The sequence below is a fragment of the Trichechus manatus genome, unplaced genomic scaffold, assembly GCF_000243295.1.
Source record: "Trichechus manatus latirostris isolate Lorelei unplaced genomic scaffold, TriManLat1.0 scaffold00172, whole genome shotgun sequence".
Classification (NCBI taxonomy): Eukaryota; Metazoa; Chordata; class Mammalia; order Sirenia; family Trichechidae; genus Trichechus; species Trichechus manatus.
In genome coordinates this window covers 3,853,609-3,868,328 of record NW_004444108.1, presented here as the reverse complement: position 1 = coordinate 3,868,328, position 14,720 = coordinate 3,853,609, and the positions used below count along the sequence as shown (strand labels likewise).

The 14,720-nt window shown below is 39.0% G+C and overlaps 1 protein-coding gene across 1 annotated transcript in view; it reads left to right on the top strand.

The window, feature by feature from the left end:
* The first annotated feature begins 227 nt into the window (after window positions 1–227).
* Window positions 228–14,720, top strand: part of DST (dystonin) — a 515,142-nt gene continuing 500,649 nt past the window's right edge. The window contains exons 1-2 of the mRNA XM_012558529.2: window positions 228–408; window positions 991–1,025. Coding sequence (XP_012413983.1) covers window positions 228–408; window positions 991–1,025 — 216 coding nt within the window. The remainder of the gene's footprint in view (window positions 409–990; window positions 1,026–14,720) is intronic.

Genomic DNA, 14,720 nt, shown 5'->3' with positions numbered 1-14,720 from the left:
CATCGTCTGCTGAGTCATGGCAAGCGCTCCCCGCAGCCCTGGATCACTCGCGTAGCGCGGCTAGCGCGGGGTGCGCAGCCACTGGGTTGGGCGCAGGGCCGCGAGCGCCGGGCATGACGCGCTGAGCCGCGCTCGCCCGTGCCCGTCGCCCATCGTGCGCCCCGCGCGGGTGCCTGTGCAGCCGCCCTCTAGCCCCGCCGCTGAGCCGCCCCCGCCTTGCCTGCACCATGATCGCCGCGGCTTTCCTCGTCTTGCTGAGACCCTACAGCATCCAATGTGCCCTCTTCCTCTTGTTGCTTCTGCTGGGCACTATCGCCACCATCGTCTTCTTCTGCTGCTGGCACCGCAGGCTCCAGAAAGGGAGGCATCCGATGAAATCGGTCTTTTCGGGCCGTTCAAGGAGCCGAGGTAAGACGCCGCGACCGGTTCCCTCGCGCTAGGAGGAACATTTAAGCCTATTTGGAGAGTGAGGCACGGCTCACTCTTTTCTCGATTGCCTCTCCTACCCCCATCATTGCCCACTCCCCAAGCTGAGTACGTTTATTTGTTTCACCCCACTCTTAGCCCCCCCCCCCCCAATCTCTCGGATTTGGATAACCACGGCGATGCAGAAAACTGGAAGGGAAGGAAAGGACAAAAATTTTTAGCGTCCGTTTTGCTAAAGCCCTGAGGGTAATTCGAGTGGACTCCGGGGCTGCTGTTGTTTGTCCTTCACCCATCCATCGCTAGAACCTAGGGGTAAGAAAGTAAGACACAGAGAGTTTGGGTCTCCCCAGCTCCCCCAGAACTTTCTCGGAAACTTCTCTCACCGAGAAATAGCCTGGAGATTGATGGCCCAGTGACCCTCACCGTAGGATGTCCTTTTCTGAATTCGAGGCGTCTAGAATGTGCCCGACCCTTGTCCCTCAGTCTTTGGTAAAAGTCATTAGTAACTCAGCAGGTGAAGGACAAAGAGTTAAATGAAGTCCCGTTTTTCTCTTTTCTCCCCAGATGCTGTTATGAGATCTCACCACTTTCGTTCTGAGGTAATTTATTTAGCGCGCACAGTCAAGGTCAGAAGAAGTTCTCTTTCCTGAGTACCAAATGTTAGTCCCATTCGTGTTAAGAAACTAGCAGGGCAGTGAATGGCGAGCATGCTCTCCCCGAGCCGAAATTGCCGTGATTTCTTTGCAGGCGATTCCAGCACAACCTAAGTTCTCAGTGAACAGTTTTAGCAGATTTCTCGTATAGTGGAGACGCTGTACAAGAAGGGGAAAGGCAGCTCCTAAGAGTGCTGCCGATCTTAGGAAAGTTAGGCGGGTGGTTGTCGTTTTAGTTTACAGTCTGTAAATTGCCAGTGAAAGCTTGCTGGGTGCTGTAAATTGACTGGGATTGTTCACTTGGATGAACAACACAGAAGAGCTTTTAGGAGGTAACTGCAGAGCAATTTGATCCATATGCATTCCATTTTCCGATGTTGCAAATTTACATTTCTATTCACTCAAAGTTCTCCCTGTTTTATTGTAGGCTTCTGATTTTTTTTTGCGGTAATAGTGGTGATGACTGGGCTTTTCTTGATGGGTGCGCTTAAATGCTTGTGCAGGTCTTCTCTCAAAACGTCGACTATCCTTCCGTGAGCAGGTGACCTGGGTACAGTCATTAGGTGGGTCTTTCGTAGGATCAACTCCACTGAAGACAAAACAAAACAAAAAAAACCCCGCAAGTTCTCCAGGATCCAGCTTTTTTTTTTTTTGAGTTTCCAGATCATCCGCTTCTGACTGTGAGATATTTCTCCCCTCTTTTGGGAAAATTTCACACAGCCAGGCTTGGAGGTTGCTGGTGCTGATGTTTGATGCAGTTTACTCATGTTAGAAAAGACTTCATAGTTTCACACCCTCCATTTACCTGAGAAGTTATTTCACATTTCATCTCACTAGTTAATGTGATGTTTTATTAAATCCTAGATGTTTTATTGGACTCTGGTTGCTTAAAAGCCTTAACTGAATTATTATAACATCATTATGGTGTTGCACAGTAAGTAATTCTGTTGTATATAGCCCTGGAGGATGAGAACTTTGTGTTTAGTGTAGGATTCTTGAGAATATAAATTAACTAGTCAGACAATTAGAAGCCGACAATTAGAGGCTCTATTCTTGACTTAAGGAGCCCTGGTGACACAGTGGTTAAGTGTTCGGCTATTAACCAAAAGGTCGGTGGTTTGAACCCACCAGCCGTTTGGAGGGAGAAAGATGTGGCAGTCTGCTTCCATAAAGATTACAGCCTTGGAAACAACTATAGGGCAGTTCCACCCTGCGCTATAGTGTCGCTATGAGTAGGAATTGACTCCACAGCTGTGGGTTTGGTTTTTGGTTATCCCTGGCTTTACAGTAACTAGGTATGAAGTGCTGTGAAACTCACTTAAGTTCTTTGCACCTGTTTCCTTATCTGGAAAATAGAACTAGTAGTACCTTGCAGTGTTGTTGGGGAGATTACAAATAATTAGGTTAAAAATAAAAGCCCACTTACTTCATAGTAGGTATCATTGTATTTTGTAAAATTGAATTTATAAATGTGCAGAATGAATGACCTGTTTGCAAATGTTTTAAGTCTTTATTAAATTAATTAATTCAAAACACATAAATTGTCTCTGTTGTGAAGTAAGTTTCTGAATATGAGTAGTTCAGTAGAACAACCCAGTAAGGTGTGACAAAATGTAAGTAATTGTCAAGTTATCAACATCAAAACTTAAATGATTTTTATCTTAAACGAGATCACCAGTTCTACACACATAAATGGTAGAACCTGTTACGGATTTTTATAACTAGCCTTCAGGCATTTAGGCTAAAGCACAAACGGGAAGAATAAGACAGGCTGTCTTGTGTAGTTATCTCTCCGTTTAAATATTTGTCCTTAGCTTGCATGTTGGTTAGGAAAGCTGGGGCAGTTCTTTTATGCCTTAACTCATTTCCTGAGATTCGTGGAACACTTTAACATCTGTATGTGTACTTGAGGTTTGCCTGGTTGGCATGGGCTGTGAGCTCCTTGAGGGCAGGGACCATGTCTCCCTTGTTTATTGCTGTATGTCCATGCCTGGCCCAGTACCTAGCATACAGTCAGTTCTTAATAACTGTTTGTTAAATGAATGAAAAACTTGGGTGAATAGTACTTTAAGTTGCTGATTCCTGTAAGTGGTTAAATAGAACTCAGTGTTGGGGAGAAAAGAAAAGTGCACATTCTCAGGAAGATGCTTGGAATTCAACATTTTGCTCAATCTCAACTGTTATTTTATCATTCCAGGCTTTTAAAAATTGCCCTGGGGTTAGTAAGAAAAAAATACAAGCCGCGAATGTAACCAATTGGATTTGATTAGAAGGCTTTATTTAATGGGAAAATTGAATGCGATATTAGGTTAACTTGTTGGTAGGATACCTGTTTTCTTTTGTACCAAGTTCTTGTAGATAAACAACTCGAAGAATGTTATTTTATAAGTGAAAATCCTGAGACTCTGTTGTTACCTGAGAATGTCATATTTCATTACTGTTTTGCATTTACCATAAATAAAATGTTTTCCCTTAAGGACAAATGAGGGATTTTTTTCTTCTCCCTTTTTATCAAAATATCATTTTCTACACTATTTTCTCCTCAAGAAATACCTTGGAATTTGTTTGGATTTTAGCATACTATTTAGAGTTTGAGTACAACCATAATGGATATTGTTGTTGCTCCTTAGTAGCAGCTGCTGCAAAATGTTTTGATTTTCTGATGAGTCATAATCATATTGAACTAAGAAGTTTGTGCTTTTTGTTCCTTATTTCAATTGAAGTAAGTAGACAGTTCACTCTCAGAATTTCTGTAGTGGTCAAATGAGGAAAGTGTGTCTAGGATCTGCTGACTCACTTTGAAATGTGAAAGAGCTTTGAGAAAGGCCTTGTACAGATGAAGAAGTTCCATCAGTACTTTGCTGCTTTGCCTGTCAGAGGTTAATGTTTCTCCTGCCCACACATCCAGGAAGGAGTTCAGTTGGACAGAAAATTTCAGTGGGTTCTTTCCCAAGTAGTAAGAGAAATACTTCTCTAGAGGGTAGGTAAAACCATGGCATCAGGACCCAGTTTGTTTTGAGGATGTTCTTCAGCAGGGAAGAAAGCATTGTCTCTCGTCTGAGGAGCTCCAGCTTTTTTTCTTCACTAAGTGTGTAATGTACATATTTCTTCACTTCAGTTTCTTCCCTTGAAGCTAGGAATAAATAATATAGCTGTTTATAAGATGTTTAGGAAACCATAATCACTACCATCCCTTTTTATTTTCATATCCTTGCAAATTTTATTTTTACTGGCTTCTTAATAGTCTTCTAGATTTAAACAATAGCATATGAGAATGTGACATTATTACTTCATCCAGCAAGGCCTGAACTGTAACCTCATTTCACTGACAGATAAAAAGGCTCAACTTGATAGATAGAAATATGTGTTTTGTGTATGCATATAAAGAACTTGGCAGAAACAGTTGAGTATTTTTATTTTTTGGTCTTAAACAGCTCATGAAACCAACTTATTTCACATCTATGTAGGACACTGTGTGGAAACCAAGTGTTCATTCTGAGAAGTGCACTTTTCCTGAGCATTTATAATGTTTTATGCTGTGGTTATAAACAGTGATAAACTGTTACCCTAGATTCCTATGGTGAAAATCAGATAGTAGCAATCCTGATTTTAAGGAAATTTCAAGATGTGATAGGGGTAATTGAGGTACCATTAGATGATAAGAAAGAGTCTCGGGAGTACTTCAGTAAAATGAAGACAATTATAATACCCATTGAGAATACCCAGAGTGAACAGTGGTAAGTGATTCCTATTCATCAGCTCAGTAGAAGAAGGGAGGCCTTGTTTGATGCTAGGAGTGAGCAGTGTGTGTTTTAAGTCTATTCAGATTTGAGTAAATGTCTTCACTTCCCTTTTCAGGTAAAGGAACCAAAAGAGTTAAGTTAAGCAGTTCACTAAGGATCACTAAACAAGATAAGGACTGAGTAAGAGGAGAATTCCCTGGCTACATTTATCTGCCCTGTGGTGTTTAACTGTGTCAGTCAGAGCCCAGAGAATAATATGGCCAAAATTCTCAATGAAAGAGAGAATTGAAGTTGAGTGGGCTTATAGCAGACATTTCTGACAAAGCCAAATAGTCAACTCCTTTAGCTTTTTCTAGTGGTTACTCCAGTTATCCTAAATGAAGACATGATCCACATATGCTTTTGGCCTCATCATGTTCCCACAGTGTCCTTGTACCAAACTCTGGAGGACAATCAGGAAAATAACCACATTTCACGGCTTCTCATTAAATTTGCATTTGCATCTTTCTTTAAGACTTACTCAGATTAGTGGATCAGAGAAAATGATAGTTTGTTATTTAGTTATCCTTTACAATTAGATTATGTTTAGAAATAAATTCTTTACCTAGAGCTAAAGCCTAGGTCTGAATTAATTTATACAAATTAAGTCAGTCTTAAGTTGTGACTGTATGCATGATCCAGTGTTCATTTAGCTTTACCCAATTATTTTCAAAATAAACAACACTTTCTTTTTTTGTATGAGGTGCTTTGTTAGACACTAGGGATCTGAGATATAGCCACTGCCCATGACAATTACTTCTAAGACACTCCCAGTATCAGTGCTGAAATTTTATAGCTACTCATTTTTCCCATTATGGTAACTCAACTGCTGTGCTGCTTCCCACTATGAATCACAGATATGATGAGAGCATCCAAGGCAACAGTGCACAAGTGTACAGTCAGTACATATGTGAAGAAGACAGATTCATTTCTAGTCACAGAGCTTGTTACACCAGACTCACCACTATCATGTAATTGACCATTACTTTAGCTCCATGGCAGTAAAACAGAATGCTGAAAGCAGAAGGAAAAAAAAAAAAAAGGAGAGGGGAAACACAAAAACAACCCTTTTTTTCCATGCATATAAGCCAGTTACACTTCTTGGAAGAAGTACAACCAGAATGCTCCTTAGAAGCAAGGATGGTGAGACTTTGTCTCACATACTTTGGACATGTTATCAGGAGGGACCAGTCCCTGGAGAAGGACATCATGCTTGGGGAAGTAGAGGGTCAGTGAAAAAGAGGAAGACCCTTGACGAGATGGATTGACAGAGTGGCTGCAACAATGGGCTCAAGCATAACAACGATTGTGAGGATGACACAGGACGGGCAGTGTGTTTCTTTCTCTTGCACTTAGAGTTGCTGTGAGTCAGAACCGACTTGATGGCACCTAACAACACAACAACAAGCCAGTTACAAGGAGCCTTGGTTGCACAGTGGTTAAGCGCTCAGCTGCTAACCAAAAGGTCAGTGGTATGAACCCATCAGCCACTCCACAGGAGAAAGATGTTGTAGTCTGCTTCAGTAAAGATTTATAGCTTGGAAACCCTGTGGGGCAGTTCTCCTCTGCCGTATAGGGTCACTATGAGTCAGAATTAACTCGGCAGCAATGGGTTTGGCTTGTTTTTTTAAGCCAATTACGTGCAGTCTAATTTAAAGCTGAAACAAAATCTTTTCCAGAGAAGTTTGAATCCTTGTCTGTACTTAAGGCTCAAGAGTAAAATTCTCTTTGAGGTTTGAATTGCAAAATAGAACCAGGTTAATAATGAGTATTAATGAAAGAAGTAGAAGAACTCTGGCTCTGGGTTCCAACTCTCCTATAAACTAACTGTGTGACCCTGGTCAAATCTCAGTGTCTCTAAGCCTTGATGTTCTTACTGGTAACGTAAAAATTATCTCTAAAGCTCCTTAAGAAGTAACAGGCTATGTTTTTACTACATGCAAAGCATCATGCTAAGAAGGTATCATGTAAGACATAGTTCCTGCCTTCTAGAAATGTAAAGCAGCTAAAGATAAAAATATGATTAGAATAAATTCTGAGGAACAGCAAGGGCCCTGGTGGCGCAGTGGATAAATTTTTGGCTGTTAACTGAAAGGTCAGTGGTTTGAACCCGCCAGCCACTCTTTGGGAGAAAGATGTGGCAGTCTGCTTCAGTAAAGATTTACAGACTTGGAAACTCTATTGGGCACTTCCGTCTACTCTGTCTGATTGGGTTGCTGTGAATTGGAATAGAGTCAATAGCAATTGGTTTACCAAGTAACAAATTATGTAAGGAAAGTGAATCGTTGAAATAGTTCTGATGAAGTGATAGCTTCTAGCTGGGGTGATCAGAGAAGCCTCCCTAGAGGAGGTAATATTTATGCTGATGCATGAGGGTTGGGTAGTACCTGGGTAGACCAAGAGGGAATTGAAAACGAACCCTGGCAGAACAACGTAAGAATAGGCAAAGATTCAAGAAAGCACACAGCCTGTTTTCAGATCTCAGAGTGTACCATTACTATTAGAGTGTAGGTTTCTTGAGTTTGCAGAAAGGAATTTTGAGCTAGAAATATAAGTAGGTGCCAACTACAGTGAAAATAATTTTTATATTCTACTTGATAGTTGGCAGAAGGCTGTGATATAACATTATTTCCTTTAAACACTTTAGGAGGGCACCTGCTATGAGCCCTCTCAAGGGAAGCAAAAAATCACCTTTTGATTTCTTTTCCAGTAACTATAACAAAACAGCCCCGTCATTCTTCTTTTACTTGGGAAGAATGAAGAGTTGTGGCCGCTCAAGCAGACTTGACTGGGGGCCTTTCTGTTCATTCTCTGAATCTGAGCTTTTGCTGGTACCATGTTTTTGTGCTCCAGTGCTAAATCATCATTGGGTTATATTCTGACTGCAGACACCATCTATCCAGGGATCAGTGACAACCTGCTCATGTGTTCAGTGTGGGCATTTCAGATCTTAACACGAAATATAAGAACATTTTCGGTGCTTCATTAGTGCATGGCCATTTTTTTCAGCTATGAAATATATTACAGTTTTTAAAAGTATTTGAAATATGTATATCTGCTTTTAAACTGTTGTTAGGTGCCATCAAGTTGGTTCTGACTCATAGTGACCCTGTGTACAACAGAACGAAACACACTGCCTGGTCCTGTGCCATCCTCACAGTTGTTGCTATGTTTGAGCCCGTTGTTGCAGCCACTGTGTTTATCTCATCGAGGATCTTCCTCTTTTTTCGATCATCTGCCACTACTACTTAACATCACTCACAAGTAGTTCACCAGTGACTCCCAAATTGCTAAATCATACACATCAATCCTTATCTTAATTGACCTATGTATTTGACACTGTTGGCCACTGATTCCTTCTTAAAACTTCCATCCTTGTCTTTTAGACAACAGTCTCTTAATTCTTCCTCTTTTTCCTCATTATGACTTGTTTTCCTGCTTACATGTTGATCTTCCCAGGGAACTGTACTTCACCTCTTTATTATAAACAGCATTATTGAGATAAAATTCAGATTTAATTCATGTATTTAAAGCATACAATTCAGTGGTTTTTAGTATATTCACAAGGTTGTACAGCCATCACCACCGTTTAATTTTAGAACATTTTCATCACCCCCAGAAGAAACCCCATACCCGTTAGCATTTACTTCCCATACCCCTCCCATTCCCATCCACCAGCCTCTGGCACCCGCTAATCTACTTTCTGTATGGGTTTGCTGGGCCACATTTTTGCTCACTGTGTTCAGACTTTGCTTGTGGGATATCATTCGACATACTGTTTCAGTTTAGCCTTATGTAATGATTACTCTGATATCTGAATCTCAAACCTAGACCTTGCTTTTGACCTCCAGATCCGGAGAGTCAACTGCTTTTTCCTCATTTTCACATGGATGTCCCACAGGCATCTCACGCTGAATGTATCTAAAACTGGACTCCTCAACCCCTCACCACATCTGCTCCTATTTTGGAGAAGGGCACTAGCTCCTCCTTCCCCAAAGTGCTCAAACTAGAAATCTAGAAGGTATTCCAAACCCATTTCTCATCCATCCTTTCCTAATTATCCTTCCTTTTAAATATCTCTGGTGTCTGCCTTCCTCACTGTCCCCACTGCAGTTACCTTAGTTCAGACCCTATAAAAACCTCCAGACAAGTCGCCCTGCCTTCATTCTTGTCTCTCCCAAATCCATCCACACCAATTTAACAAGGGTCATTCAGAAATAAAAATTTTTTTCTTAAAACTATTGTCAATCAAAGAGACATTCAAATAACAGAAAACCTAACTTAAAATGACTTATTAACAGAGGTTTATAGTCTGTCATAACAAGTGATTTGGAGATGGCTGCAGACTTTGCTGGAGCAGCTGTCCAGTGTTATTTCTGGATAATTTTGATCTTTGTCTCATGGTTGCAGGATGACTGACATAGTTCCAGACATCATGCCCAAGTTCAAGGAAGGAGGGAGAGGAAGGGGCATAACCAGCCATGGATACCGGTTGCCATCGAGTCAGTTCTGACTCATGGCGACCCCATGTGTTTCAGAGTAGAACTGTGCTCCATGGGATTTTCAATGGTTGTGACCTTTTGGAAAAAAGATTGCCAGGCCTTTCTTCCAAGGTGCCTCTGGGTGGATTCAAACTGCCAACCTTTTGGTTGCCTAACCGTTTGTGTCACCCAGGGACTCCCAGCCATGGATATTTATCAGGAAATCAAAATCTTTGCCAGAAATTTTTTCAGTTAGATTTCCACTTCCACTTTACTGGCCAGAACTGTGTCACATGGCCATCCTCACTGCAAGCGAGACTTGGGATATGAGCTTTTACCTTTCCTAGCTTCTGTAGTAGAGGCAGGCAAGCAAGATAGGGTTGGGGATAGATGGTAGCTCAGCCATGTTCCGCTCTACTAAAAATCCTTCAGTGGCTCCCCAATTCCTTCAAGATAATAAGCTTTCTTAATAGAGTATCAAAATAATCCCTATACTGATGTCCTTGTGGTAGTTCTAGTCTAACCAATTGTCCACACTTTTTTTGTAATTCCCCAAATGGACGGTGGCATTTTTAGGATTGTTTTTGTTCATGTTATTTCCAACTAAGATCTTCCTTTCCTTTTCTCTCTTTGCTCCAACAAAACTAAGTTCATAGGGCATCTCCTCCAGAAAACATTCTTGGCTCCCTCCTCATAATAATAATATATTTTTTATCTTCCATGCATGATTGTGTCTTAAAATCAGTCTAAATCACTAGTTATTAACACAGTGTCTGGCATATAGTGGGGCTCAGTAAATGTTTGTTGAATGAATGTTTGAAGTTTTCTGCAAGTCAGTTTAATTTTCTTCTTACAGGTCTTATAACTTTCCAGATATTTCTGTATCACTCTTTTCTCTAAAGGGAAAAGAGACAGATTTTCCTTAAGGGAAAGAGACAGATGCTTTTTCATTTGTTATTTCAGAAATACAGTTATGCCTTAATTACTATTCTGTGTTTACTTCTAAGGCACATAGATTCAGGCACTTTAAAAATGAATTGAAAATATGCCCTAAAATTTTTATTCATTATTGAAAAACTATTTTCATACTTTGAGCTGAGAATTCTGAACAAATTTTTTAATATTTAATGTTTTTATTTCAGTTTGCAATCTAAAAAATCAGTATGACTATATTCTCTATTGTCTTGTAACCAATTTGCCTTATAAACCAATTCCAGTGCCTGAGTTTATGTTTTGTTTACAACTACATTGGTGCCAACTGGTACTGCTTTAACTGTCTTAAGCTAAAGAGAAAAGATCAGGGGCAATTTTTATGTGTAACTTATGTGTTCATGACAGGTGGGGCCAAATGGTATGCTTTGGTAGTCTTTGTTCAAGTAGTTTTGATAAATCTGGTAATAAATTTGAATGCTGAATGTTAGAAATGGCGAATATCAAGGTAAACAGACCATTTTATTTCTCTTAATGTATTTAATATGATTGTTTAAAATATAAATTGTAACATTTTCTTATGGAGTTTATAATATACACACGTGTGTGACACCTACAGCATAAAGAATGACAAGGGACTAAATGGACTTCCTATATGATTGCAGGAAACCCTGGTGGTACAGTGGTTAAGAGCTATGGCTGCTAACCAAAAGGTCGGCAGTTCGAATCCAGCAGGCGCTCCTTGGAAACCGTATGGGGCCATTCTACTCTGTCCTGTAGGGTCACTAGGAGTCAGAATCAACTTGATGGCAGCGGGGTTAGTTGGTTGGGTTATATTTTGCAAGGTTTCTACATTTTATGTGAGATGGTGTATTAACTCTAAGTAGAAGTGAAAAGTTATGGATGCGTATTTTACTCTCCAGACCAACCATAATTAAAACCTTTTTCTTTTCAAAAGAAACTGTTAAAATAAAAAGACAAGCTCAGAATGGGAGAAAATATTTACAAGTTGTCTATCTAACAAAGGACTGACAGATAACGTAGTAAATAGGTATACTGTGTTCTTGAATTGGAAGACTCAATAGTATTAAGATGTCTGTTCTTCCCAAATTGTTCTACGGGTTTAAGACAATGCCCATCAAATCCCCAGCAGATGATTTCTTTTTTGACCCATGGAATGGGATTTAAAAGTGTTGTCTAACACAATATTTGAATATTTTCCCCATTTCTTTCCGTTGTTAATTCTGTTGGAGTTGGAGAACATATTTTGTATGATTTCAATGCTTTTAAATTTATTGAGGCTTATTTTTGGGACCAGCATCATCTATTGTAGAAGATGTTTCACATGGAAATGTGTATACTCCTGTTGCTGAATGAAGTGTTGTAGAAAAATCAGTTAGGTTAAGTTAGTTGTTAGTGTTGCTCAGATCCTGTATATCCTTACTGATTTTTGTCTGGTTGTTTTATGAATTATTGACAATAGGGTGTTGAAATCTCCAACTATTACTGTTGAATTGTCTACTTCTGGCTTTGATTCTGTCAGTTTTTGCTTCATGTATTGTTGGGCTCTGTTGTCAGGTGTGTATACTTTTTTAATTGTTATATCTTCCTGATGAATTGACCTGTTTACCATTTTGAAATTTTCCTCGTCTCCAGTATTATTTTTTAATCTTTAAGCCCATTTAAGCTCTGTTTTGATTACTGTTTGTCTTGTATGTCTTGTTTTCTTCCATTTACTTTCACCTATGTGTGTTTTAAGAATCTGAAGTCTCTTGTAAATAGAATATAGTTGGATTTGTTTTTTTTTTTAAATGAAGTCTGGTGATCTCTGCTTTTTGATTAGAAGCTTTACTCTAATTATACTTAATGTAATTACTGACACGGTTGGATTTATTTGACATTTTATTATGTGTTTTCTGTATCTCATCTATTTCTATCACAGTATACCTCAGATTAATACTAACTTCATTTTGGTGAGGTATAGAAACTTTGTTCCAGCATAGCTCTACTACTTCACCTGTGCCTTGTGTTATTGCTGTCATCTACTTTATATCTTTATGTGTTATAAGACCAATAACAAAGTTTTACGGTAATTGTTCTATACAGTTTTCTTTAAATCAGCTGAGAAAAGAGAAAAATATTTTTATACTGTTTTTTATGTTTACCTTTTCTGGTACTTTTATTTTTGTCATCTCTTTTCAGCCTGAAGGCCTTCCTTTGACATTTGTTGTAAGGCAGGTCTACTAACAAGGAATTCTCTAATGTTTATTTATCCAGACATGTCTTTATTTTACCTTTATTTTTGAAGGATAGTTTTGTTGGATGTAGAATTTTTGGTTAAATTTTTGTTTCAGCACTTTAACGATGTCATCCCACTGCCTTTTGGTGTCCATTATTTCTCATGAAAAGTCAGCTGTTATTGTTATTGAGGTTCTCTTATATGTGATGAGTTGTTTTTCTCTTGCTGCTTTCAAGATTTTTAATTTGTTTTTAGCTTTCACCAGTTTGACCATGATGTGTCTAGGAATGAATCTCTTTGTGTTTATCCTACTTGGAATTTTTTGAGATTTTTGTAAGTGTAGACTAATGTTTTCTTATCAAATATGGAAAGTTTTGGGCCATTTTTAAAAATATTTTTTACTGCTCCTTTTTCTCTTTTCTAGGACTTCCATTATGCATATGTTGGTGTGCTTGATGGCATCTCACAGGTCTCATAGGCTCTGTTCATTTTTCTCCATTTTTTATTTTTCTTTGTGTTCTTCATATTGGACAATTTCTATTGATCTCAGTCTTCAAATTTGCTGATTCTTTCATCTGTGACCTCAAATCTCTCGAGCTTATGAAGTGAATTTCTCATCTCAGTTATTGTAGTATTCAACTCCAGAATTTTTATCTGATTCTTTTTCGTAGTTCCTATCATTTTATTAATAATTTCCATTTGATGAATCTTTGTTGCTATACTTTCTTTTATTTCTTTAAACATAGTTTCCTTTAGCTCTTTGAAGTATTTTTCATAGCTGCTGTGTAATCTTTGTGTGTTAAGTTTAGACTCCCAGCCACCTCAGAGACAGTTTCTAATGATTGCTTTTCTTCCTGAGTATGGGTCACACTTTCTTGCTCTCCTGTTTCTTTGCATAGTCCTTTTTTTTTTTGTAGAAAAGTGGATAGTTAATAATTTGTAGCAATCTAGATTTTGATTTCTCCACTCTTAGGGTTGTTGTTACTGTTTTTTTCCCTTTTGTTTTATTTGTTCACTGACTTATCTTTACTAAGTCTGAGGAGTCTGTCTCTCCCTCAGTATGTTGACACACGTTTCTTTTTAAAAAATTATTGTGTTTAATTTTATGCTTCACATCTTCGGTGTTGCCCTGGGTCAACACAGCTTAGAGGTCAACCGATGATTGGTCAGAGGTTGTGTTCAAACACCTTGAGCCAGTAAGTTTTCTACTCTTTGCCAGTGGATCTGTGTGTACACTGGGGAACACAAATCAAATTTTGGGCAGTTTCCAAGTCTACTCCATATTTTTCATTCTGCCAGACCATCTTGTGTATTCCTCTGCCCTTGTGCAAGGTCTCGCATTCTTCCAGGGATGTCTGTAGAGCCAAAGACCTCTTCCATCTCTTCTGAGTGTGTGTGCAGCCTTGCATATGTGCTCAGCCTTTCAGACTATCAGGGATATGTGGGCACTTATCAAGGCCTGCTATGGCTGTTTTACTTCTGTATCTTTCTGTTAAGTTTCTTACTATTCTGCTGTTTCTGTTCATTGCCATAAACAGGATCACAACCTCAGGCTAGCTATGATGTTGGCTTTCTCAATTTTTTTTTGCCACTGCAATTGCTAGTGTTTCTGACAGTGCCAGGGTATGGATTTTTTTGACTCTCCTTTCTGCTCCAAATAAACTCAGCTCCCTCTGTCAGAGAAGCTTCTGGTTTTTAAACCTTTCCTTGCCCTGGTAGATCTATTATACTGGCAGAGCTAGGGGAGGGAGACAGGGAATGGGAGCATCCCCAGGCTAAAATGCCACACAATCCCACTGTTCTGAACTGAGTTTCAGTTGTTTTTTTGAATAAGTGTTCCTCAAATTATATGCCACTAGTTAATTTCCAGAGTTCTAAAATGGTTGTCTTTTTTTATTTTCTATTTTTTATTGTACTTCAGGTGAAGGCTTACAGAACAAATAGTTTCTCATGAAACAGTAGTACACGTGTGGTTTAATGACATTGGTTAACAACCCCACAACATATCAACCCTCTAAATTCTCAACCTTTTTTTGGTGAAAATACACATAGCCAAAGATACACCATTTCAAAAATTTCTACATGCACAGTTCAGTGACATTGACTATGCTGTTCCAACTGTGCTGTTATTCTCACTTAAGATGAAGGCTTACAGAACAAAATAGTTTCTCATTTAACAGTTACTACAAATGTTGCCCTATGACAATGG